At 42.6% G+C, this 27,470-nt stretch overlaps 1 protein-coding gene across 1 annotated transcript; it reads left to right on the top strand.

Moving 5' to 3' along the window:
- The first annotated feature begins 26 nt into the window (after nucleotides 1-26).
- Acad8 (acyl-CoA dehydrogenase family member 8) lies at nucleotides 27-25,137 on the top strand. Its single transcript, XM_045146452.1, has 11 exons — nucleotides 27-259; nucleotides 11,862-11,962; nucleotides 12,665-12,834; nucleotides 13,899-14,008; nucleotides 14,487-14,563; nucleotides 16,006-16,143; nucleotides 20,105-20,240; nucleotides 20,333-20,430; nucleotides 20,778-20,930; nucleotides 21,455-21,557; nucleotides 24,439-25,137. Exons 1-11 carry the CDS (start codon nucleotides 163-165, stop codon nucleotides 24,489-24,491), a joined length of 1,236 nt encoding a protein of 411 aa, XP_045002387.1. The 5' UTR covers nucleotides 27-162; the 3' UTR covers nucleotides 24,492-25,137.
- The last annotated feature ends 2,333 nt before the right edge of the window (nucleotides 25,138-27,470 follow it).

Here is a 27,470-nt window from a genome sequence, read left to right as displayed (position 1 = left end):
GTCCCGGTGCCCCAGAAGCTGGCCAGGAGCCCGGGCAGCGAGAGCTCGATGGACTCTAACTCCCAGAGTGCTGTTGGGGAGGGTCACGGTCTGTAGGTCTTGTCCAGTGCTTGGTCTGAGGGGTCAGAGGAGCTGGGGCTCTGCCTGGGAGCTGCTGTGAAGATGTTGCGGTCCGGCTACCTTCTCCTCGGTTTCCTGCGCAGGACTCTTTGGGCCCCCATCCAGACTGGTACCCGGAGTTTGACCTCCTGCATAGACCGTAAGGCTCGTCTGGGTGTGGAAAGAGGGGGACACTGGAGTTTGGGATATAGGCGGGCATCGTTGAAGGGCCTCGGTATCTTGCTACCAGCCTCTGTTCCCTTCCCTGGAACCACTTTCCGATCTCTCTGGTTCCCCGCACCTGCTCCCTGCCCTGCCGGGTACTCCGAACCCTCTCCCTGCTCTCAAGTCCCCAGCACCTTCTCCCTGTTGTATGGGATCCCCCACACCCGCTCCCTGATCTGGACGTGCTCTCAGCCCTGCTGGTTCCCTGGACCACTCTGTGCTGGGCCCTCCCCATCTTTGTTCCTGGTCTACTCCCCTGATGCTTGTTCAGGTAAAGGAACTTGTGGCTTTGTTTTAGATTGAAATCATAGCAGTAAATTCTAAAGTCATGAAGCTGTGGTTGGTGCCTGTTGCACGGATTTGAAAATCCTCAGATAACACACAAGATGATCAATCTGCTCACATATATGACATTTCATAACATCAGAGAACATAAAATGCTTATACTGTTGAAACTCCTTCAGGAAAAGTGAGTATAACTGCAGTTGAAACCCTACCAGAGATTACAAACCTGATTGTCTTTGGGAACCTGGTAGGTAATTTGAACGTAACGACGACTATTTGCCACCTACACTGATTAAAGGATACTAAGCCAGTGTGTACATCCTTTATCAATCATCTAGTTACTTTTCTTCTAAAATAATTTCTCTTATTTATTTTTGAGTTCGAAGCCACCCTGAGACTATATAGTGAATTCAAGGTCAGCCTGAGCTAGAGGAGACCTTACCTTGGGGTGGGGGGACTGATCATTAATGCCTATATCTATACATTGTTTAAAATTGGTTTTGTTTATCTTTTTTTTTTTTTAGATGTTTCACTTTATAGTCCAGGCTGGCCTTGAACTTACTACACAGTCCAGGATGGTCTCAAACTGGAAGTGATTCTCCTGCCTCAGCTTCCTGAGTGCTATGATTTATAGGTGTGAGTCACCATGCCCATCTTAGTCATTGCATGTTTTAAAGTTAAATAACTTTATGGGAATTAGGACTTATGATAATGCATGTAGTCATATATAATTTTATTTCATAAGTGAGGAAATCTATTCAGGGGCTAATGTAGCTTCCTCATTTTATGGTGGGCTAACAGTAAATTTACAGAGGTCTCTGATTTGCTGAAAATTACACAATTATTTCAAAACCAGAGCTCAAAGGCTTGCTTCCTTGTCCACTGGGGTTCTGTTTCACTAGAATTTGCTGGACCTATTGGGCACTCAGAACTGTTAGTTGGCTAGTAGGCCTTTTTTCATTGAAAAATTCTAATATATTGAGGTTGGAGAGATGACTTATTGGATTAAGTGCTTGCTGCTCAACTTAGAGTGCCCAAGTTTGATCCCCAGACTCCACATAACAAGACTTCTATATTCCTGATGTGCTAATACTGACTGTGAGTTTGGGAGGCAGAGACAGGGCAGTTTCCTGGAATTCATTATGAGCTCATCACAGAACAGCAGAGCTTAGCATCCAGAACAAGAAACCCTGCTTCAAATGAGGTGAGCAGGCAAGGACTGATCCAAAAGTTGTCTGTGTTCTCCACACATGCCCCATGGTATGTGTATGCCTGCACGTACATGAACATGCACACACACACACACACACACACACACACACACACACTTAGTTAATTAATTAATTTAAAAATTTTGAATATTCTTGAAAATTTGGGGGGAGTATTACCCTTTGCTAATAGACTTTTTCAGGTATTTTTTTGTTTTGTTTTGTTTTGGTTTTTTTTTTTTTTTTTTTTGGTTTTTCGAGGTAGGGTCTTGCTCTGGCCCAGGATGACCTAGAATTCACTATGTAGTCTCAGGCTGGCCTCGAACTCACAGCAATCCTCCTACCTCTGCCTCCCACCTCCTTAGTGCTGGAATTAAAGGTGTGTGCCACCATGCCCAGCTGTGGGATTTTTATTGTTTGTTTGCTTGTGAGATAGCATCTCCCTATGTAGTGGAAGCTAGCCTGGAATTGCCATCCTCCTGTCTCACCTCTGGAGTGCTTCAATTGCAGGTGTGAGCCAACATGTCCAGCTGGTGGTCTGTTTTTCTATATATCTTTACCTTTTTATATGTGCTGATATTTTGAACTATGCTGGGAACTTGTCCCATGAAGCCTGTTTGGTTTGTTTATATAGTACTGGATTTTGTTATTGAGGTTTTTTTTAATTTATTTTTTATTGAAAACTTCCACAATTATGGACAATAGTCCATGGTAATTCCATCCCTCCCTCTACTTTCCCCTTTGAAACTCTACTCTCCATCATATCCCCTCCAACCTCCTCAATCAGTCTCCTTTATTTCGATGTTGTTGATTTCTCAAAACAGGGTTTCACTGTACACCCAGAACTGACTTAGTACTGTAGCACCAGGCTGGCCTCAAACTCATGGTGATTCTTTTATCTCAGAATTCTGAGTGCTGGGACTAAAGACATATGACACCACTCTAGGCCGCAGTGATTTTTTTTGTGGGGGAGGAGGGAGGGTTGTTGGGGATTTTGTTTTGTTTTCTGAGAATTTAGGTATTTTTGTTTAGTCACCAGGCTTCTCTGTATATAATTTTTTGTTGTGGTTTGCTTTTTTGAAACAGGGTGTCACTACATAGCATAAACTCGCCTTGAATTTGCAGTGTAGCCTTAAATTCATGATCCTCTAGTCTCAGCCTCCTTAGTGCTAGGGCTAGACTTCTAAGTGTTTGCCACCATGCTTGACTTAAATTTACTTTTGACTTGCCATTTTCACCTTGCTTCTCCAAAATAAAGCTTTTCTTTCATTGCTTGTTTTCCTTTCTAAAGAACAACTTATTTGTTATCTAAAAAGAATATGTAATTACAGTGTGTGTATATATGTGTGTATGATTTACATAAAACTAATCCCTTTTATCTACTTAGAATGCACATTCTAATCTTAAACCTAAACCTTTGGTTGCTTAAATCACTTGTCTTAGGAAGTAGTTATTTATTCTGTCAAATAACCTGAAGAATTTTTATTAACATTAAAACCAGGTATAATGGCTAATGTTTATAATCCCAGTACTCGAGAGGCAGGAGTAATTCAAGTTTGAGGCCACCCAGGCCTACAAAATGGACACTGCCTTCCTCCTAATTCCTTTCATTATTAGGAGTAAAAATTTACAGCACTTCTCTTTTGCCATAAGGTATTATAAAAAAAATATAATATGTTATAATATAACAATTATCAGTTATGTAATCTCATTTGAGAATGAACCATATTTATCTTTCTAACTTCAGCATTGCTACATAGTGTTAGGGATTTTCTGGGTTTGAGTTTATTGTCTCACAAACACAAAGAATGATGAACACAAACAGGACAAGTAAGCCAAGTTTATCATAAAGTAAAATGCTCCCTACAGTAGAAAGGGGTCCAAAAGAAGTTGCTGTGGTAGCACACTTACTGGAGGATTTTATGCACTGAAAAGGAACCCAATTGGTTTGACCCATGTGGGAATTAGGCAACAAGTTGAGATTAGTGTGATGGGTTAATTCAAGTGAAGATGGGGTAGATTAAGAAAAATATTAAGAGTAAGAGGGACTAGAGAGATGGTTTAGCAGTGAAGGCATTTGCCTGCAAAGTCAAAGGACCTTGGTTTGATTCCCCAGGACCCACATAAGCTAGATGCACAAGGTAGCACATGTACCTGGAGTTCATTTGCAGTGGTTGGAAGCTCTGGCTTGCCTATTCTCTCTCTCTCTCTCTCTCTTTCTCTCTTTCTGCCTCTTTCCCTCTCTCAGTCTCTCAAATAAGTTAATTAATTAAAATTTTGAAATATTTTTTAAAAAGATTAAGAAAAAGCCTGCCAGCAGGGGGAAAAAGCCTGACAAAACTTCCAAGGAGGAGGAAGAGGAAGAACCAAGAGCTAGTGTCCAGCTGATATCTTAAGTCAGAGTTCTGGGAATTTAGTTCCTGAATTCTTTACGCCTTTCTAGGTCTAAATCCTAACTAGCTCCCTGAAATTAAGGTTACCTTGCTCCTAATCTCTTATTATTAGTAGATGTTTAGTAAATGTTCTTTGTGAGATGGTAGCTGGGATTCAAATTTAGGGCCTTGTGTATGCTAAGCAAGCATTCTACTACTAATCTACAACATTTCTCACCCTAATAAATATTCTTTTGTAGCTGGGTGTAGTGATGCACAACTTTAATCTAAACACTCAGGAGTCCTTGAACTCATAGTGATCCTCCTATCTCTGCCTACTGAGTGCTGGGACTAAATACATGCATCACCAAGCCCGGCCTTTAATAGGTGTAAGGCTTGAGAACAACCAAGACCACGGAATATCATTCCGAGGCAGGGAAAGAGCTTTATTGAGACACAACCTCTACATTGTCATCTTTGATGACCTGAAGAGTTCCCCTAGACTTTTAGGGACCTCAACTCAGTTTGTATCTAGGATTCAGAATTTTAGGAAGAGCCAATATGAAACAGAGTTGAAAATTTATACAAGCTTCAGCATGAGAGTTAGACAAAGGAGGGGGGTGCTAAGCTATAGAGTGAAAGCATACTTGAGAACATGATTGTGGACTCGTTTTAGGAGAATGTGGTGGCTTGATTCATATGTCCCCCATAAACTTAGGTGTTCTGAATGCTAGGTTCCCAGCTGATGGAGATTTGGGAATTAATACCTCCTAGAGGCAGTGTGTTTGTTGGGTGCAGGCTTAAGGTCATTGTGGCCAGTTTCCCCTTTCCAGTGTTTGGCACACCCTCCTGTTTCTGCTGTCCACCTGATGTTGGCCAGGGGGTGATGACCACCCTCTGCTCATGTCATCGTTTTCCCCTGCCATCATGGAGCTTCCCCTCGAGTCTGTAAGCAAAATTACCCCACCCTTTTTTTTTTTTTCCACAAGCTGCTCTTTGTTGGGTGTTTTCTTCCAGCAATGTGAACCTGACTGCAACAGAGAGTATCTTTACAAATGAAGATTTTAATCTAGCATGGAATTCTCTAGGTTTTATCTTACAAAAAATAACAATCTTTTCTTTGAAAGAGGATTTTTGTTCTGCTTAGAGAGAGCTGGAAAAGATAATGTCAGTGATAGGAAAGGTGAAATGAGTAGAGGTCTCCCAAAAGTAACCAGCCTCTGGGCCCAAAATAAGCACCAAGTTTAGTGAGATTCTGATACTGCTCAAGGGTATATGAAGGTGTAAGGGAGGCTGGGGCTAGGGAAAAAGCTGAGGATAGGTCTGGAGAGATGGCTTAGCAGTTAAGTACTTGCCTATGAAGCCTAAGGACCCTGGTTTGAGGCTCAATTCCCTAGAACCCACATAAGCCAGATGCACAAAGGGCACATACATCTGGAATTCGTTTGCAGTGGCTGGACGCCCTGACACTCCCATTCTCTTTCTCTGTCTTTTTCTCTGTCTGCCTCTGTCTGTCTGTCACTCTCAAATAAATAAACAAAAATAAATGAAAAAGAGCTGAGGATATGTCTATACTTTGAAGATTAGATTTCCTGGCAGCTCAGTCTGCAAATGAGATTTCCCAGGCCACAGGTGTAGTTAGAGGCTGGTGTTCCCTACATTGGATGATGGCTGCTTTAGTAGGGAGGTAGGAGGCCTCCGATAGCTTGAGAATAAGTTAGAGTTCCCTTTGTTGAAAGAAAACCTCTCTCCTTCCAGACTGTAGCATGGTGATATAAAATATGAAAGACAGTTTTAGAGTCAGCATATATGTTAACTGTCTTTCTTTGGGCTTAAAGTCAGAGCTCTGGTGAGCGATGATCTTTGCCTCTGAGATGTACTTCCCTTAGGCAATGGGCCCAGCTCTAGTATCTGGTCCTGTGAGACATTTGCATATTCTGTTATTTGGGATCCCTGTGGGGTAGTAGAAAACCTTCCATCTATAAACCATATGTGGTCAGGGTCAGGGAGGAAAGACAGTGAAATCCAGGGTTGTGATAGATGAGTCTCTCGATAGGAGTGTATAAGTTGCTTAGGTAGGGGTAGAAGGGTAGCTGGATTAAGTGGGGACAGGAATCTAAAGTAATGTTTGGGTTGTCTAGAGAGGGATGAGGTTAGGAGTTAGAGAGAAGACCTTTGAGTCTATGGGGTATAAGGACTGTGAGCTTTTGGCCAAAGGTGAGTTTCTGTGCTTCCTGAGCCAAGATTGCTGCTGAGGTAAAGGCACATAGGCAAGGTTGCCAGCCCTGGACAGAGGTTTCTGATTGTTTGGAGAGGTAGGCCACCAGGGCAAAAAAGGGGCCTTTCATCTGTCCCAGAACTCCCAGTGCCATTCCTCCCTTTTCAGTGCTATAGAGGAGAAATGTCTGTTGGAGATGGGGCAGAGCCAGGGCTGGTACTGTCAGGAGGGCATCTCATAAGTGAGAAAGAGCATCATCTATCTCAGTCTGGGGATCAAGTGGTTCATGAGGGTCCCCCTTAGCTTTGTCATAGAGGGGTTTTGCTAGGAGGGCAAAATTAGGAATCCATGATCTGTGAAACTAAGAAAAGGCAGAGTTTCTTTCCTAAGAAAGGTAGGAGGGGAGAGAGAGCAAAGATGCTGTTTGCAGTCTAGGACTAGTCTTCATGAGGTGGGAGTTAGGAGGAAACCAAGGTACTTAACTTGGGTTAGAGAGAGTTGAGCCTTAGTGGGGGAAACTCTATAATACTGGGAGCCTAGAAAGTTGAGAAGCTTGTTCATGTGTCATCTGGAGTCCAGAAGAGAGGGTGAGCAGAGCAGAAGGTCATCCACATACTGTCAAAGTATGCTAAGTGACAGGTTGAGGTATAGGAGGTCAGTGTACAGAGCTTGGCCAAACAGGTGAAGGCTGTTTCTAAACCCTTGGAGGAGGACAGCCCAGGTTACTTGAGTTGCAGTGTGGGTGTCAGGCTCTTTCCAGGTGAAAGCAAAGAGATCATAGGACTCAGGGTGGAAGGGTATAGAAAAGAAAGCCTCCTTAAGGTCAAGCACTGAGAAACCAGTGGTAGAAGAAGAAATGTGGGAGAGAGGGTATGTTAGGCACTACTGACTGAATGGGCAAGATAGTTACATTGGCTAGATGAAAATCTTGGACTAGTTGGTAGGTTCCATCAGGCTTAATGATGGGCAGCATGAGTGGATGATGTGAGGCCAGAGCAGGTGAAGAAATGTCCCACATGTGGGGATTAACTTCATAAGTGGGAAGAGGAAAGTTAGGGGCTTTGATAAGAGAATGGAGATGGTGAATGAGTAGGGGGTTAAGGAGAGGGACAGTGTTTATATGAAGTCTCGGCCTAATTTGGGGCAGGATATGAGGGCATTACAAGAAAGGAATGGGAAAGTAAGAGTGTCTCAAACACTGCAGGATAGAGGTGTAATAATGCAAGGGGAATGGAGTCGGCCATCTATACCCACCACGGAGATCTATAAGGGAAATGTCTGGCCAGAGTAGGAACCCAAGTGGCCTTCGTATCCAGTATAAACAAGACAAACCTACCTGCCAGCTGGACTGTTACCTAGGGCTCCTCCATTGTGATGTGAAGAGTCTTGTCAGGGGCCAAGGTCCCAGGGCACTGTCAGTTTTTGGCTCCCAAAGAGATTGCTGAGTGGCTTCTGCAGGGCCTGGCCTACCTTGGCAAGGAAGGGACAGTCAACCTTCCAGTGTCCCCAGAATCTGCAGTGAGGGCAGGTTCCTGGTGGCAGGTGTGGGTTGGGCAAGATCTGGCCCAGTGCCCAGTAGTGCCACACTTAAAGCAGGGTACTGATGGGGATCATTGATGCCCCAATGACTTCTTTGGAGGAGCCCAAAGAGCTGCAGCCAGTAGCTGATATTTTTGTTTTTTTCTGGCCAGCCTATTGGCCCATTCCTGATTCTGTTGGCTGTTAAAACCCTTAAAGGCTATTTCAAACAGATCTCCCTGTGGGTTTGAGGGCCCTTTTTGAGGTATTTGAGGGTTTTTTTTTCCCCCTGATATCAGGGAAGATTGGGCTAGGAAGTGGGTGTTAAGTACTATGGTGCCCTCCTGTGAATTGGAATCAAGGCAGTTATACTGGATAAAAGCCTCGGTTAAGCAACCCCTCAGTTATGCTGGGTTCTTGCCAGGTTTTTGTGTGAGCAAACAAAGTTATCAAAACTAACCTTATGGGAGGCCTTTTGGAGACCAGCCAAGAGACAAAATATCAACTTGTCTTGGGTTGTCCTTCCTGCAGGAGTTGGAGGGGAGGGAGGGCTTGGTAATCCCCGTTGTATTTTTCTCTTCGGACTGCTACTGTACCTACTGGGTGGGTAGAGTCCACTACATGTATCTCATCAGCATGAGCCTAGACAGCCACCCAAAACACATTCCTGTTCATCAGGGTGAAAGTATCTGATGACATCATGTCAGGTAAGATCATAGACTTGGGTAAGGTAGAAACATTCTTTTTTTGTTGTTGTTGTTTTTGTTTGTTTGTTTGTTTGTTTTGAGGTAGGGTCTCACTCTAGCTCCGGCTGACCTGGAATTCATCTGTACTCTCAGGGTGGCCTTGAACTCACAGCAATTCTCCTATCTCTGCCTCCCAAGTGCTGGGATTAAAGGTGTGTGCCACCACACCTGGCGCAAAATTCTTTAATATACTGGGCAGGGTCAGAAGAGAAGGATCTTAAGCACACTTCAATTTGAGACAGGTCAGACATAGAAAATGGGACATGGATGTATACAATTCCCTCCATTCCTGCCACCTCTTGTAGAGGAAAAATTCCATTTGTGTGTGAGCGGGTGCATTGAACAGAAGGAGAGGGTATGGGTGGTGAGGATGGATCAGATAGAAGTGGGTTGGGGAGTAGAGGGCAGGTCATCCATGACATCGGGATTGAGACCTGAAGGTGGGGGAGAATAAGGAAAGGGTGTTGAATTTCATTTTGTCCCTGGAGCCTTGGCCAAAAGAATCTGGTAAGTAGGGCAAGCAGAGCAGTGAGAAGAAAGGGCACATAAAGCAAAAAAAATGCTTGAATATCTTGGACCACTTACCTGTGCAGTGGCAGAAGTTATCAAGGCTGGTAACAATTTGGAAATTGAAAGTACCATTGTCAAGCCATTTGGACTTACCTAATTTATACTGAGGCCAGGCCTTGTTGTAATAAAAAAAAAATTAGAGCCAGGAAGTGAGAATGAGAAGAAAGAACCAGAACTCATGCTGGGTTTATGTGGAAGAACACCAATATGACCCCTAGCCCATGAAGGTGAACGGGGCCTGCACCTTCAATGTAGGCAAAAGCCATGTAGATCGGACTGACAGCTAGTTGTTTAACCCTTTAGTGGGCAAGGCGAGTGTCCATCTTCCTGAAGGAGTGAGCAACTGGTGGTGAAGAATGAGGTCTCAGGAGGAGGAGGGAGAGAAGGAAGGTTGTGGGCTCCTCGTGGCCTTGGTGGTAGCAATGCAGGCCTATGGAGCAGTGGGTGGGTGCAGCCCTGGTGGCTCCCCTCTAAGGGTAGCTGAGGAAGCTGGGGGGGACGGAGGAAGGAGGAAAATGTCCTGAAGCTGGCAAACTGAACCAAAAGGTAGCCCTTAGGTTCAGTGGTCCAGAAAGAGTAAAATACCCAAGATATCAAGAGTGTGTCTCTCTGGAGACCTGGGGGACCCAGAAGTAGGCAAGCGGTGTGGCCTGGCATGCCAGCATGGCTTAGACAAGAAGTGGTTAAACCAGATTACAAGGCAACCCATGAGAGACACTTACTTACTGAGAAGGAGGAGAGGAGAAAGAGTGAGGCCGAATTGTATAAGCGGGAAAGATGAAAGACAGCAGCAGGTAGACAGGCCTTCAGAGGTTCAGTGGCAGCTGGGTGGTCTGGTTAGAGAAAGGAGGGCCAACCACTCAAGAGGGCAACTGGGAGCCTCCTGTTTGAGTCACTGCACCAGATGTAAGGTTCGTGGATCACCAAAACCATTCTGAGGCAGGGGAAAGACCTTTATTGAGGCATGAGCTGCCAGCCTGTCTCACAGAAGGAGAGAGTGCCATGACTCTGGATGGCTTTTAGTTTTTGTTTTTTCAAGGTAGGGTCTCAGGCTAGCTTAGGCTGACCCAGAATCCATATGTGGTCTCAGGGTGGCTTCAAACTCATAGCCATCCTCCTACCTCTGCCTCTCAAGTGCTGAGATTAAAGGCATGCACCAGTATGTCTGGCTTTGTTTGTCTTTTTATAGAGCGTTTATTTGGGGAGGGGGAAATAGTGGACAAAAAGGACTAAAAAACTAATCAGGAGGGAACAGGGAACAAAAGGACTGAAGAATAAATCCGTCAAAGCCGGGCGTGGTGGCACACGTCTTTAATCCCAGCACTTGGGAGGCAGAGGTAGGAGGATCGTGAGTTTGAGGCCACCCTGAAACTACATAGTTAATTCGAGGTCTGCCTGGGCCAGAGTGAGACCCTACCTCGAAAAAAAACTAAAAAAAAAAAAAAAAAAAAAAAAGAATAAATCAGCCAAAAAATTGATTGCTGGGCTGGAGAGATGGCTTAGCAGTTAAGCACTTGCCTGTGAAGCCTAAAGACCCCGGTTTGAGGCTTAATTCCCCAGGACCCACATTAGCCAAATGCACAAGGGGGCACACACGTCTGGATTTCGTTCGCAGTGGCTGGAAGCTCTGGCGTGCCCATTCTCTCTCTCCTCCCCCTCCTCCTGTCTGTCTGTCACTGTCAAATAAAAATAAACAAAAAATTTTTAAAAATGGATTGCTGTCAGAACAGAGGCCAGATGGTTTCTAAGATAAGATCAGCAGGAAACTATGACCAAGGGCATTGTTAGGCAAGTGGGAGTAAGGGTTAGACAATGTAAACATCTAAAGTTGCATCAGTCCAAGTTTTTCTTCCTTCATCCTGGCTCCATCCTGGGACTCTTGTCCTACCTAACAACAGGTTAAAGGAAGGGTACTGCTGATGATATTTTTTTTAATTTTTATTTTATATATATACATATAAAATTTATTTATTTATTTGAGGGAAAGAAAGAGGCAGAGAGAGAATGAGCTCACCAGGGCCTCCAGCCACTACAAACGAACTCCAGATATGTGCACCCCTTTGTGCATCTGGCCTTTGTGGGTCCTGGAGAATTAAACCAGGGTCCTTTGCCTTTACAGGCAAATGCCTTAACTACTAAGCCATCTCTCCAGCCCCCTGTTGATGATTTTTTATGGGAAATGGCCCAATGATTAGTGTCATTATCCATCCTGCTCTCCCCACAATGACCCTTGTATCCCAGTTCTACCCTATGTTTTGGCTGAGGCCTGTACATGTTTAATGCTTCAACTGTATCTGTGTATGATACTAGGTTGATGTAGGTAAGTGTTAGAACTGTCCCCTTTCCACTGCAAAAAGTAGTGATGATCCCAGAATTTGGGGGGTTGAGCAGGAGGATCATAAATAACTTCAAAGGCAGTCTGGGCTATGGAATGAGGCCCTGTTTAGGAGGAAGAGAGAGAGAAGGAGGGAGGGAGGGAATGAGAGAACACATGTCATCATTCTCTTGCTATTAATGTCTGGGGAATGCCACAGTAGGACCACTCTCTGTTTTGAGAAACTCCTTGGTGGTATTCTATCACCTCCATTCTAGAATTGAGTATGCCTAATCCTGTCCACAGCTTCCATGGGACTAAATGAGGAACAGAAAGAATTTCAGAAAGTGGCTTTTGATTTTGCTGCCCGGGAAATGGCTCCAAATATGGCAGAGTGGGATCTGAAGGTAAGAGACTTCTTGTGGCCAGGTACTGCAACAAGTGCTTCATGTAGTGACTCATCTTCACCTCATCCTAAGTGTTCAGTGTCTGCTCTCTACTCACTAATTCTTACTACAAGTAAGACTGATGATAGCTGATTCCTTTCATAGAAGGCATCCCAGACATCTTCTAGATATCTTTTTTTTCTTTTTTAATTGAAAAAGATTTATACCTACCTAAGACAAGGTAGTTCTATAAAGATTTCTTAAATAGTGCATTTAACTGATGCCACTATAAAATGAAAAAGGTAGGTTTGGGGAGATGGCTCAGTGAATAAAATGCTTGCTATGCAAGCATGGGGCCAATGTTCAGATCCCCAGTACTCATGTAAATGTAGGATGAGTGTGACAGCCTGCCTGTAATTCCAGTGCACGGGAGGCAGGGATGGAATCCCCATGGCAAGGTGTTTTGCCCTATCAGTGAGTTCTGTGTTCAAGTGAGAGACCCTTCCTCAGTAAAATAATGTGGGAAGCAATCAAGAAAGACATCTGAGGCCAGCCTCTGGCCTCCACACACACGCATGCATGTGCAGCTGGACACATGTGCAGCCACTCGTACAAACATTCATACACTTGCATATCACAGATGCAGATATCCTAATCTGCTCATTGTCTCTCTAAAGGAGGGCTCCCTGAATCAGTTTCTGACAACCCTGCTCTCTGATATAGGAGCTGTTTCCTGTGGATGTGATGCGGAAGGCAGCACAGCTGGGCTTTGGAGGGATCTATGTCCGGACAGATGTTGGTGGGTCTGGATTGTCACGGCTGGATACCTCTGTCATCTTTGAAGCCTTGGCTACTGGCTGCACTAGCACGACTGCCTACATAAGCATCCACAAGTGAGCATCTACCCTCAAAAGTGCAGTGAAGTGCTCTCATGGGCTGACCGGGAGTTTCAGATTCATGAGAAAAAGATGCATCAGGTTAGGTGGATCAGTCTTAAGAAACCAAACTGTTGATAGCACACAGTAGGCCTTTTTCTGCCTACTGGATTTGATCCTGTTTTCTTGTACATTGCTCAGAGAACTAGGTCTTCAGGTCTTTTCCAAAATCTCAGACTTCACTGGTACCAGGAGATCTCTTTAGTTTTCCTCAGTCCACAGATGAAGGGCCAAGTAATTTCAGGAAGTAATAGGAAGTGCATGTATCTTTGATTGGTATGGGCTCATTTAATCTGATTATAAGTAGTATGAGCATGGGCTGGAGAGATGACTTAGTGGTTAAGCTCTTGCCTATAAAGCCAAATGACCCAGGTTTGATTTCCCAGGACCCATATAAGCGAGATGCACAAGGTGGGACATGCAACTGGAGTTTGCTTGCAGTGGCCAAAGGCCGTGGCATGCCCATTCTCATTCTCTCTCTCTCTCTCTCTCTCTCTCTCTCTCTCTCCATCTTTCTCTCTCTCAAATAAATAAAATTAAAACATTTTCTTGTTTTATGTTTATTTATTTATTTGAAAGTGACAGACAGAGAAAGAGGCAGAGAGAGAGAGTTAGAATGGGCACGCCAGGCCTTCCAGCCACTGCAAACAAACTCCAGACACATGTGCCCCCTTGTCCATCTGGCTAACCTGGGTCCTGGGGAATCGAGTCTTGAACCAGGGTCCTTAGGCTTCACAGGCAAGCGATTAACTGCTAAGCCATCTCTCCAGCCCCAAAATATTTTTTTAAAGTAGTATGAACATTTTGGTGAGAAATATTTGAGCCCTGGTTATCTCTGGGTAATATATAAGTCCAGGAATGTATTTTAAACCAATACTTTCAAGTTAAATCGTTTCACTTGTGATTTCCCTTCTTCCCACTCTGTCTTCTGCTTTGCTACCCTTTGTGTACTCTTCTGCCCCCCCCCATATCCTTTTCTGTCTATATCTGTCAATATCTTTTCTTCTTGGTGTACCAATCAGCATGTGTGCCTGGATGATTGATAGCTTTGGAAATGAGGAACAGAGACTCAAATTTTGCCCACCACTTTGCACCATGGAGAAGTTTGCCTCCTACTGCCTCACAGAACCAGGTAGGTTTGCCCTCATAACAGGTGAGAACTGGGAGGGAAAGAAAATCCGAGTGATTACTGAGCTTTTCTCACCTGTTACACACATACATAGAGCTCATAAATAGAAAAACTATATCCTAATGTCACAAGTCCCAGAGGAGTTTAGATCAAAGTGCTTTCCAGCTTCAGACCACTGCTGGCTGATGTGTTGAGACAGACACACAAAGGTGGGGGGAGTCTATTAGGTGCAAGCAGTTTTCAACAAGTATAAAGAATTCCCTTAGTTTTGTGGATTTTAAAGTAATGCATGCTAAACTCCCTGGAAGATATCATAGGGTGTGGGACTGGGCTAAACTGAACTCCCAGGAAGATTTTCTAGGGTATGAGACTGTGCTGAGCTGAACTCCCAGGAATATTTACTAGAACATTGGACTGCACTGGGCACCCTGGACTTCACTGACTTCCTTGCCCCTCTACACCATTTTGATCCCTGCTTCAGGAAGTGGGAGTGATGCCGCATCCCTTTTGACCTCAGCTAAGCAACAAGGAGATCATTACATCCTCAATGGCTCCAAGGTACATGCATACAATCCTCTCAGAGCAACTAAGAGGGTGTTCATTCCCACATTTCTCCTGACATTCCCTGGTTCCTTGAGTCTGTCTTAATCTTCCCCATAATTATACGTTAGAAAGAGAATCTCTGATTCCTTTCTCTTTATTCACTTTCACTTGTTATAATAGGTTATTCTCTTTTTTCCCCTTGCCCCAGCTCCCATTACCCTGGAGTCCCTCCTCAGTGGGGTTATGGCATTCACGGTAGGGTCATGAAGGCCTCAGTCAGTCCCTGTGGGGTAGCTGGGGACTGTGCCTCAGGATATTGCTAACCACTCTGAGGCTCTTACTATCTTCCTGCCCCCTCTTCCACAATGTTCCCTGAGCCATAGCAGACCTGTTGGCAGTCTTAATTTAGTGTTAAGCTCTCTGTAACCTCTGGATTTCTGTTTTTTATAGGCTTTGATTAATCACCTTGTTTGTCACCATCAACCTGGGGCTGTTGTCAGGCTAGCAGTGCTCATGTCATCACTTGCAGTGTTCATGTCATCACTTGCTCCGCAATTTCTCCTGGGCCCTGGCAGGTGTAGTGGAGGTGGCACATCTCATGGTGGGCACTTGGCTAACTTCTTGTCTTAATGATGGATCTTGGTTTCCCCTCCATTTTCTATGCCATCTGTAAAATAAAGGAGATTCTCCAAGCCAGAATGAGAGCAGTTTAAAGGGGGCATGCAAATTTGAGGGGTTTATTTATTTATTATTATTTTGGTGTACAAGCCCACTCTTATTTTCCAGAGAGCAGTAGGGACTTCTCTTAAGAGTATATGAGTTTCCTGACAGTGGGATTCTGACTTCGTTTCTAGTACCAGATATAAGTTCTCTCCCACTGAGCAGGTCTCATGTCCAATCATACATAGCACAGTTGCTTACCAGCAGAGGTATGCACTATTGCACAAGTGTGACTTCTTGACCACTTGGTTGCTTTTTTAGTCTTTGGGGTCTCTTGCTTGTTCATGCTATTGGTGACTGTTTTCTTCCAGCAGCTCCCATAGGGCTTTCCAGCACTATGAGGGCTAGCCAGGTAGAAGTTAGTTTCTCTTTCAGTTCCAGAATGATATTCCATTGTCCTATGACCACAGCCAGTGGTGTCTTCAGCAATAGGTTTTTATTTTTTAGCTCTGGCAGGTAATCAAGTGTTTTGGTGACAGCCTGCATCATTTTGGGGACCTCATGGGTGTCCCTGGCCAAAGCTCACTGAATGACATTCATTTTTGCCTTCCCTTTTATATTCTTAACAATGAAATTGGTTTTCCTGTTCCTGCCGGCACCATTTACCTTTTACTCCTTTTCAGTCTCTGCCATTATAACTTTGTTTTGTATTGAGAAGACTCCATTGATTTTCCCAGTTATCGGGTTCAAAATTCATGCATTCTCGACTACCTTGCACCCCCTCTCCAACCCTGCAGGCCTTCATCAGTGGAGGTGGTGAATCAGACATCTATGTCGTCATGTGCCGAACCGGAGAACCAGGCCCCAAAGGCATCTCATGTATTGTTGTTGAGAAGGGAACCCCTGGCCTTAGCTTTGGCAAGAAGGAAAGAAAGGTGAGTGGCTATCAGACTGTGAGCAACTCAAGTTATGAGGTTCTGTGACCTTGTCAGTCCAACCCTTGCCCTATTTCATGAACTAGTTTTGCATACTTGATATCCTGCTTTGGAAGCAGTTGCTTCTATTAGGATTGATTGATTGACTGATTGATTTGTAAGGAGAGAGAGAATGGATGTGCCAGAGCCTCTAGCTCCTGCAAATGCATGCTCCAGATGCGTGAGCCACTTTTTGTATCCGGCATTACATGGGTACTGAGGAATTGAACCCAGGATGCCCAGGTCATTAGGCTTTGCAGGCAAGTGCTTTTAGTGGCTAAGCCATCTCTTCAGCCCTTTTTTAGGATTTTTGACAGGCTTGTAGAGTAGACAGGCATTGTTAAACTATAAGCTTCTGTGGGAGATGTACAAACTTTGCTAGCTGGTTTCATAAGCTGCCTAGTAGTTAAATTTTGTTAACTTTCCTGTGTTCACTTTTTCCCTGTACATCTTTTCCAGCTTTGTGTTATATTTTATTATCTTAGGAAAAGATAGATCTGACGTTGAGCAAACATCTCAGGGATGAAAAAACATAGGGAACACTTTTATTCTGTAAATAAAAATAAAGTAAAACTCAGTGACAGGGACGAGTTGTAGGTATTTCAATAACCCTAAGGTTAGTATTTCCATACTCTATTTGAAAAAAAAAAAAATTCCTGGAATTAAGAACTGCATAGGCAGGCCATGAACAGGAGACATATAATGTAAATAATTGGTAATAAGGGTGAGGCCCATTCAGACTTTTTAGAACAGGTGATCTAAATAGGATATATTTGTTACCCTCACCATTAGGACTTTTTGAGAAAAAGTCTGGTAATGAAATGACCACTGGTTATACTTCTTCCTCACATCTTCTAGAGTTTCCATATTTTTCTGCATGATTCTTCCTGACACTTAGTAACTGCCAGAGTTACAAGTTGTAATGCCCCTTCTCTTTAATAGAGTAACAGGCATTTTACTAGATACATACTGTGTTCAGAGACATTTTCTGACTTCTGGAAAGACAGACCATTATTAGTCACCCCTGGCCCTGTCTGGGATTGTAAAACATATGTGACTTTACATAAAACATAGCTGAGTATGGTTGTACACTCCTACAGTCACAGCATTCAAGAGGCTGAAGCAGAAAGATTACAAGTCCTAGGCCAGCCTGGGTTACATTGCAAAACTCCATCTCAAATAATAATAAATAGTAAAGATTGGCCTATTTGCAGAAGCAAATAGAATTTTGGTGTGGCTGAAGTTGCAGTGACCAAGGACTGGTGTGGCATGGTGGTAGAGAAGCAATCAGAGCCTCATGGGCCAGGGTGAAACAGTTCTGATCCTCATGATCAGTTTGGTTGTGCTGGTGGCCTCAGCAGTGGTTAAGCTTTTCTAAAAAACAAAACAAAACAAAAAAAAAAACATGCCTTTACTTGGCATCTGTAATACTGTTACTGAAAGTTTGAAACTTCCAGCTTTGCATAGACTTTATGAGAGTGTAATTACCTTCTCTTGGATATACTTTTTAACAGGTTTTACAAAGAAGAATGAGTCTTATTGTGGAGGTATGGAAGTGAGGACTCTTATTAGAGTATTTCAAGATAATATGCAAAAGAGACAAGAATGAGCAGATATACTTATTCAGAGCTTCCAAAAGGTAGAAGGTCCCATTTGCCCTCCCTGGATGCAGCCTTCCAGAGGATTTTATTGGGTTACAAAAAGAATATTGGTGCTAGAGAGATGGCTCAGCAATTAAGGTACTCACCTGAAAAGCCTCAGTTCAATTTCCCAGTGCCCATGTGAGGCCAGATGCACAAAGTGGCACATGCATTTGAAGTCCTTTTCTAGTGTCTGAGAGCTCTTGCATACCCATTCTCTCTTTTATCTCTCTGCTTGCAAATAAATAAATAGTATCAAAAAAGTGGTGGGGGGAGGAATACTGATTCCTGGGGCTCACTGGTCAGCCAGCCTAAGTGGAAAAATGATGAGATCTAGGGTCAGTGAGAAATCTTATCACAGAAATAGGCCAGAAGAGCAATAGAAGAGGACAACCAATGTCCTCTGACCTCTACATGGGTGTGTGTCTGCATATACATGTACACACACATACATACATACACGCATATACCACATATACATACATACAAGGAATTTTGTATAGGGGGAGAAGATAGATATATTTTACAGCATATAGTAGCTATTTGTAATTTGGTTCTTTAGTGATTAGACATGTTGAAGGTCATAACTTCATGATACATTCTTGCCTTCAGTGTTTGTATTCAATTTAGAGAGATAAAGTAAAGAAACAGCCTTTATACATAACAGTACTGGGAAATTTCAATAGCCTAAAGGAGAACAAATTCAGTGGTGCCTTGTGTGACTGGGAGTCCTCAGAAGGCTTTATTTAGATGAAAGCTGAAGATGAGAAATCCTAATGGTGTAAGCAGAGTCAGTGGTTTTGAAAGACTAGAGACACTAGTTGTAAAGGAGTTCTGGAGAGAGATAAGAAAAGGCTGTAGCCAAATGTTAAAAGACTTTAGAAGGCCTTCCAAAGAAGGATTTATCTTAAAAATTGAAGAGTTATTGAACGTTTGTTTGTTTTCATATGTTAGCCTGGTGTTATGCTTTTTAACTGTATTTCCATTCTGAACTGTATCTCCAGCCCTGTTGAATGTTTTGGGTGATTTTGAGGGGGAGGTTGCTTTGGTTTGGTTTGGATTGTTGTTTTTTTTTTGTTTTGTTTTGTTTTTTAAGATAGTATCTCATTGTAGCCCAGGATGACCTCAAACTATGTAGCCAAGGATCACCTTCAATTAGAGGTGATTCTCCTGCCTCCATTCCCCAAGTTTACAAGGATTGTAGGCCTGTACCGCCACATCCAGCTGAAGGTTTTTATAAGAGGAAATGATGTAAAGACAATAGTGTTTTCCTTAAAGTTCTGAATACCTGGACCAGGAGAAGAAGAGAACTAAGTGTAATGAGTGCATTTAACTGTATGCAAACATTTGAATGAGATTTGTTTGAAGAGATTCTACTGGTTTTCTAGTCTGACTCCTATACTTTTTATAAAGGGAAAACAAAAACTACTAAGAAGTCAAGTGATTTTTTCAAAAATGCAAACTATAAACTACATAGACTACATTTCAAAAGTTCAGAATTTTCTGTGGGCTTATGTCTGGTATGCCCAGTGATGTCCTAGCTAATGAGCTTTCTGGGAAAACAAAACAAAATCTCATATTTGTGGTCTTTACCAGTTTCATGGCTGATTTCAAGCTATTATTGTGGTGTCCCAGAATACCACATTAGGAACCATGATACCTCTTGAAATGGCTTTCGTAAGCTGGTGGTGCAATCACATTACTGGATTCTACTGCAGCTGAGTCTAGATCAGGCACAATGTGTATCATTTGCCCTGTTTAATTAAAGCACCTTTTGGGTACACTAAGCCTCGGAAAAGAGCCATGTAAAGAAGTAAACCACACTCCAAATAACCCCTATGTTGGCTCTGTTCTTATAAGAATATACTCACAGAAGCACCAAAAAATGAGGAACAATCCTGTCCCACTCTTATCAGAGGTTATGCAAAGTATGCATAGATGAGATACAGAAAATAGACTTTGCTTTCTACAGTCCTAGCACTCAGTAAACTTAGGCAGCAGGAATGCCACAAGTTCAATATAAGCTTGGGCTATGTACTGATTTCCAGGCCAGTGTAGGCTACAGATAAGCTCTGTCTTGAAAACAAACACAAATAAAATGTTTAGCTGAAATAAACTTCTTCCTGGGTTGATCTGGGCTTGTTTTCTTTTCCTTCTTTTATATTCTTGTGGGTCTAACTCCCCAACTGCTGAACTTCATACTGTACAGGCTTCTGTCTACAGGGAAGGCCACCCTGCATGGGAGATTGTTGGATAGCCACCTAGTCCCTGATTTTTGCCAGGTGGGGTGGAACTCCCAGCCAACCCGAGCTGTGATCTTTGAAGACTGTGCAGTCCCTGTGGCCAACAGAATTGGGAATGAGGGGCAGGGCTTCCTCATTGCCATGAAAGGACTGAACGGCGGGAGGATCAATGTTGGTGAGCCAGAATGGAGTGGGGCAAGGAGGGCATGGGCTGAGGCCAGCATCTGTCCTTGAGCCTCAGCTGAAGGCTCTGCTCTTCTTCTGCAGCATCCTGCTCTCTGGGGGCTGCTCATGCTTCAGTTACCCTGGCCCGAGACCATCTCAAGGTCCGGAAACAGTTTGGAGCTCCTCTGGCTAGTAACCAGGTAAGGTCCCAGGTGTCTCTGTACCATTTGATAGACCTGCTTTAAGGTCCACATTCTGTAGGAGAAGGGGTGGCCATGATAACCCCTTGAGAAACTTTGCACCACCTTGTCAGAACCTTTACCTTGTCTACCAGTGGTCTTGTTCAGCCATAATGCCAAGTGGAGGACAAGCAGAGGGTGCTTCTGTAGACCATGGTGCCATAATGCTTCTCTTGATGAGGCAGGAGATTTGAAGCACTGGGTCACATAGAAAAGGCACCTCATTGGAGATGCTTTAACAGTAGTCCCTAATCATTGCCTGGCTAAGCCCTTGTCATGTCTGATTCTCTTATCCCATGTGGCTACAGTACCTGCAATTCCAGTTGGCAGATATGGCCACAAGGTTAGTTGCCTCCCGGTTGATGGTACGCACTGCAGCAGTGGCCTTGCAGGAGGAGCGCGAAGATGCCGTAGCCCTGTGCTCCATGGCCAAGCTCTTTGTTACAGATGAATGCTTTGCCGTAAGTGATCTGTGTGGCTCCTCTGAGACAGACAGACAGCAGCTTCTGGGCCCACTAGTGTTGAAAGACATCAGTCAACTCTGGAACTCTATCCGCCAGAGGACTGAAGGGATCTTGGGAGTTCTTATGGCTGCTGCATGCTATTAAACATCTCAGTATGGTGTCTTTCAGTTATGTCCTAGATGAGGCACATCTTCGCAAGGCCAGAGCAGCTGAACACTGCAGCCCAAATTCAGCACTAATTGCTCTGTTTACTTTGTCAGACATTTCCACATTGAGACTGCATTACCTCCAGATGGAATAAATGAGAAAAGCAGATTTGTGCCTTGTCCGAGTGTTAGGATCTGACAAGTTCAATAAAGGACTTCCTTTGTGTTGAGCATGTATAGTCTGGAGATCCTCTTTGGGCTTGTTCTTCATTCATTTCCAGAAGGCTACTAGGCTCGGGGATGGGATGTGGAGAAAGGTCTTGTACTCTACAGTCTTCCTGGGATCAAAGTCATTCAATCCCTGTCTCCCAGCAGATCTGCAACCAGGCTTTGCAGATGCATGGGGGCTACGGCTACCTGAAGGATTATGCTGTTCAGCAGTATATGCGGGACTCCAGGGTTCACCAAATCCTAGAAGGTAAAAGCTACCAGAGTTTCTCTTCAATTTAGAACAGTTTCCTGTTGCCTCTGTGCTGGCTAATCCTCAGGGTCCTACCAAGCGCTATCTATTCCTACTTTCTCCACCCTGCTCTAGAAGTGACCTGTTGTGACATTAGAAAGAATACCAGGCTAAGAGTTAGGAGACTGTCCTCATGAGGCATCAAAGTCACTCCACTCTTCTTTTTCTTTCTTTCTTTTTTGTTTTATTTTGGTTTTATGGGGTAGGGTTTCACTCTTATCTTGAATTCACTATGTAGTCTCAGGGTGGCCTTGAACTCATGGCAATCCTTCTACCTCTGCCCCCCAAGTGCTGGGATTAAAGACCTGCACCACCACTTTTGGCACCCTTCTTTTTCTTTGTAGATTTCAGAGGAGTCTTAAACTGAGAGATTCTTTTAAAAAGTGTTTCCTTACTAATATAACATCTTCAGGGCTCTCAGAACATAATGGAGCAATTATAAGGAAGAAAAGATAATATGATCACCCTCAGCTCTGTAAATTGATGATCAGCCACATAGTCTAAAATCTTATCTATATCAATATTGCCAGTGTCAATGAATTTTTTTCCTAATTTTTAAATATTTTATGTATTTATTTGAGAGAGAGAGAGAGATAAGGGAGAAAGAGAAAGGATGAGTGTATCAGGGCCTCTAGCCCCTGCAAACAAACCCAGACACAAGTGCCACCTTGTGCATTTGACTTACATGGGTACTAGTGAATCGAACCTGGGTCCAAAGGCTTCACAGGGAAATGCCTTAACCACTAAGCCATCTCTCTAGCCCCAGATTTTTTGTTTAAATAAAATAGACTGTGGATTTCTTCTGAAGCTACAAACATTCTGTCAGGGAACTTGGGCTTAGAGTGTGACCTCCACAATGCAACCAGTGCAGAACTCTAAAAAAGACACTCTTTTTTCAGCCAGTTATAGGCAGATAGGGTTATCACACTGCAAGTGGAGCACATGGGACACAGGCTTCTCTGAGTACCTTTGCAAGGACACAATGTAGGGCTACTTTAATGGGGTCATAAAAGCCTTTGAATATATGCTTCCCTGCCTCAAAGGATCTGTGTTGTGCCTGAGTGGACACCAGAAATCTCCGGAGGACTTCTCTATCTGCAGTTTCTGGGCTAAGTGAAGTCTGTACCCCTGTATCTGAGTCATTTTATTTTATTTTTTTTGTTTGTTTGGTTGGGGTTTTTTTGAGGTAGGGTCTCACTTTAGTCCAGGCTAGCCTGGAATTCACTATGTAGTCTCAGGGTGGCCTTGAACTCATGGTGATTCTCCTACCTCTGCCTCCCAAGTGCTAGGATTAAAGGTGTGCACCACCACGCCCGGTTTGAGTTATGTATTTTTATAAAGATGTTTTGCTGCTTTGTATTACATACTAGTTCTGACATGTTTATTGAGCTTCTCCATAAGTGAAATTCAGCACTAATTGCTGTGCTTGCTTTGTCAGAAGTACCATGGTTCCACACTGAGACTGTATTACCACCAGGTGGCACCTGTCTCCATAGAATCCAGTCTTGAGAGCTTTATGGTGTGATAAAAGCCATCTTTCTGCTAAAGACCCTATCTTTTAGAACTGCTATATGAAAGTGGGAAAAGCCAAGTTCATTTACTTCAGGTGGCACTGTTGCAGATTATCATACTGGTATAAAGATGATGAGGCATGAGTAAACCAAAGGAGAGTTATTGAGAACTCTTCACACTGAGAATCCCACACTGTCAGGAAAAGCTTGGATTTCCGAAGATGAGAAAGGGGAAGGGGAGTTATGCTTTGTCAACTATAGCTCAAAAAAGTAGGCAGGCTCAGCAATGAAGATCTGTAAGTGAAGAGGGACTTCTGGAGGTTTAAGTACATTATCTCATTAAGGGAATAGTCCTTCCACCACCTTAGCATGTCCTTGGGTGAGGGATGCGTCTCTTGACAGGTGATCCACAGGTTCAGTTGAATTAACTCATAAGGAAGTGGGGTATAATCTTATGTTTTGGGTACTCAAAATGTCATGTCCCCACTCTGTACCAGAAGTAAAACTCAAATTAACTTTCTTTCAACAAAAATCCTGATGTTTCCATTGTCCTTCCTTTTACATGATATTTTAAATCCTATGGAAGAGCGATTGTGATATTTCCCTGGAAACCAGAGTTGGGTCTGTCCTTCAATGACATCCAAGCCTAATGTCTACCTAGACACCATCATCTTCTTTTTTAAAATAAAGTTTAAAAAAGCAGGGCTTGCTGGTCACTTTTTCTGTTTCATCAGAGACCATTGGATAAATACAAAATTTTAGAGGCTTTGAGATTGTGCGCTTATTCATTCCTCAAAAGGCTCACTTTATATTTCTTGTTTCACTAATAGCTGAAACAAGCAGTTGATCCCTTTCTTTCTGGAAATGTTTGTTTTTATACTTTTGTTTGCTGATTATTAAAAGAGATATATACTGTGGAAGATTTGTGAAATACATGGAAAGTAAAAGGAAAAAGTGTATGAATTTTTTTAAGAAATAGAGTTATGCTGTTTTATTCTACCTTTTTTTATTTAATACAAGGATTTTTACTGTCAGAAATAGGTCTTTAAAGTGTAAATATTACCAGATGTGGTGGCGCATGCCTGTAATCCCAGAACTGGGGAGGAAGAAGGAGAATCAGCAGTTCAGGGTCTCCCTAAGCTACATAATAGTTTGTGGCTAGTCAGGCCTATATGAGAGACCTTATCTCAAACAAAACAACAGAAGTGTAAATATTTTTCATTTCCTTTCATTTTTCTGTGTGTTACAGAAAAGAATAAAAGGAACACCTCTATTTTAAATCCATGACTACTACATTCCTTCATAATCCATCCTTGTCCCTTTTGCAGGTAGCAATGAAGTAATGAAGATGCTGGTCTCTCGAAGCCTGCTTCATGAATAGCATACACACTGAATATTCTGCCCTAGCATTCTATGTGCAGCTACAATCAGTGTTGAGTGCTCCCTGTAGGCTGTTCAGTTACAAATGGATAATGAAGTAGATTGAAGGGCTGAGCTCTTCCAAGGTGAGGCCGGAACTTTCTATTGATAGTGTTGGCTATAAGACAGGAGCAGAGTGCTCAGTACAACTGGAAGAGCTACCCTGATGAGGCATGTCGCAAGAGGACCCATCATCTTGTTTTCTAGTACCAGAAAGACAACCAGTGGATATTTAGTAGCAAAGTCATGGCTTAAATCCACATTATCTTTGTTTTTTTGGTCGTCTTCTTGGGGCCTAAGGGCTTGGCAGAGGCTTTCCTAATTGTAAAGCCAAGGTGTGGGGAGGGGAGGGCAGTGGGCAGCCTGCCTCTGTTCTGTGTTCTGTAGTAGCCATATCTCAGGACAGCATACCTCTGAATGAACATAAATCATGATGATATGAATATTTTGGACACTACTGCCCAGCTGTGATGTAGGGAACACCTCAACTTCTCAACTTCCCAGAGATAAATGGCTGAGATTATTTGGAATTTGGTGGTAGATTTTTATCTTGGAGTTACTTCTCTTCTTTTTAAATATGTTCAATAACTACATTAGTAAGTAAAGTATACCCTTCTCTACCACTATTTTTTTATCATGTCTTTAAAAATTTTTAAATTTTATTTATTTGAGAGAGAAAGAGTAAAGAAGAGTATGGGTGGGGATGCCTGGGCTTCTTGTTACAGCAAACAAATTCCAGATGCACGTGCCAATTTGTGCATCTGGCTTTACATGGGTAAATCAAACCTGGACTGACAGATTTTGCAAATAAGTGCCTTTTAACCACTGAGCCATCTCCCCAGATCCTATCTTTTTTTTTAAGTAAGCCTTTACAACTTTAAGATTTTTATTATATTTTATTAAACAAACTGGATTTTGGAGTTAAAAACCTATCCTACGCCAATTTTAGGGTTTTTTTGTTTGTTTGTTTGTTTGTTTGTTTGTTTTTAAGTTTGACTGGAAGCCAGGTGTGGTGGCACACACTTGCACTCAGAAGGCAGAGTTAAGAGTATTGCTGTGTGTTTGAGGCCAGCCTGTGACTACAGAGTAAGTTCCAGGTCAGTTTGGGCTAGAGTGAGACCCTACTCAGAAAAAGATAAAAAAAAGTTTGGCTGGAGAGATGGCTTAGCAATTAGATGACTTCCTGAGCAAACATGAGTACCTGAGAATACCTTAGTTCAAATCTCTACATCCATGTCAAACAGCTGAGTGTGGCTATACACATCTGTAATCCCAGTACTATAGGGGAGAGAAACCTGAGAATCTTAGAGCCCTGTAGCACCGGAAACAAAATAAGAAACTTTGGCTCAAAAAAAGAAAACAATGGTAATGACTAAAAACATAAACAGAGAGGTAAATATATATATGTAACTTAGAGGCAATGAAGTATAAATTTTTTTTTTGTTAGGAGGAGGAATTTGGGGGAATTATAAAATCTATCATTTTATATGATATTTGATTATAAATGAATAGGTTCCATTATCTTTGTATTTATGTGAATATAGCTCCGTGTAGAGACTCGTTCATATAGAAGTTCACTGTTATATTAGCTGCATTCTATTGGTTATGAATAATAACACTACTTCTAAAACTTGATAATGTTTCATTTAATTATAACTTAATTTTAGGCAAAGTAAAAGGAAATGCCTATAATTTATCAATACTTAACAGATGTACTAGATCATTCATTGACTATTTTCATGAAAAAATTAATTATTTATCAGAATCATTAAAGAACAGATAAATTTACAAAAAAAAGGGCCAAGTGGATGAGCAACAGAATGGGATGCTCCGTGTTGTAATACAGCCATAGTAGGCAAGCATATGGAGTGCTGCAAGGGCACATACACATGCATATTCCACACAAGCAAGAAAAACATACCCTGTAGGACTCATTTACGTGGTTATAGAAACTCATACTTTCAAACATTGGGATGTAGGGCTGGGATATGTAGTCTAGCAGTGGAGTAAAAAAAAAAAATACCCATTTATAAATAAATTTGAAAGCCAAAATATTGTTCATCATGTATGAAAGTATATTTAAATATTATTAAAATATTAGGACTTAGGGAAATACTGGTTTTATTGGCTTTCTTTGAGTTCTTATGACCAGGAAAAATGACAAGTGTAGACACACAGCAGGAAAGCAAGTTAAGGTTTTATTTCAGAAAAGTAAGTAAAGCAGAGAAACTCCCAAGTTGGGAGAAGTCCAAAGTGGGTATCCTCAATGATGACTTGGATTAGGACACCTTGGGTGTGTAAAGTAGACATAAAGCTGGGGTAGATTGAGTTGGGTACTTTGTATGTGGCAGCTCCTCATAAGCTGATGAGTTAGACAAAGGAATTTGGATTCCTGCTAGCATTAAAATGTGGCAAAAGGGATCCAAGAAGAACTAGAAGTAAAACAGGGCTGCCCTTGATCACCATCTGGATGAGTCAAGTTTAGGTGTGGACTAACCTTGCCTTCTGATCTTAGCAGGGTAGGTTGACATCTATGTTCTTTTGGGTCTGCCTCTCCAGCTATCTACCTACAAAAGAAGGCTATCTTGCTCCTATTCTCTATCACTATTATAGATGATTACTTTTATTCTAACCCCTGATGGCTCTATAAAAGAAAAATAAGTAAGATTTTTTTTTATTAATCACAGGTTAGTGATTAGAGAAAAGGGTCTAAACATACCTGTGACAGATGTGTTTGTTTGTTTGGTTGGTTGGTTTTTCAAGGTAGGGTTTCACTCTAGCCCAGGCTGGCCTGGAATTCACTGCGGAGTCTCAGGGTGGCCTCGAACTCATGACAATCCTCCTACCTCTACCTCCCGAGTGCTGGGATTAAAGGCATGTGCACCGTGCCCAGCTTTTTTTTTTTTTTTTTTTTTTTTTTGAGGTAGGGTCTCACTCGAAC

This window comes from Jaculus jaculus, chromosome 3, assembly GCF_020740685.1.
Source record: "Jaculus jaculus isolate mJacJac1 chromosome 3, mJacJac1.mat.Y.cur, whole genome shotgun sequence".
NCBI classification, from domain to species: domain Eukaryota; kingdom Metazoa; phylum Chordata; class Mammalia; order Rodentia; family Dipodidae; genus Jaculus; species Jaculus jaculus.
The sequence above is the reverse complement of the archived record's forward strand: the minus strand, read 5'-3'. Positions and strand labels throughout refer to the sequence as shown.

Coding starts and splice junctions, on each gene's coding strand:
- Acad8 (XM_045146452.1), top strand. CDS start 163: ATGTTGCGGTCCGGCTACCTTCTCCTCGGTTTCCTGCGCAGGACTCTT. Junction 14,564..16,005: donor ACATCCTCAATGGCTCCAAG/GTACATGCATAC, acceptor CCAACCCTGCAG/GCCTTCATCAGTGGAGGTGG. Junction 21,558..24,438: donor GGTTCACCAAATCCTAGAAG/GTAAAAGCTACC, acceptor TCCCTTTTGCAG/GTAGCAATGAAGTAATGAAG.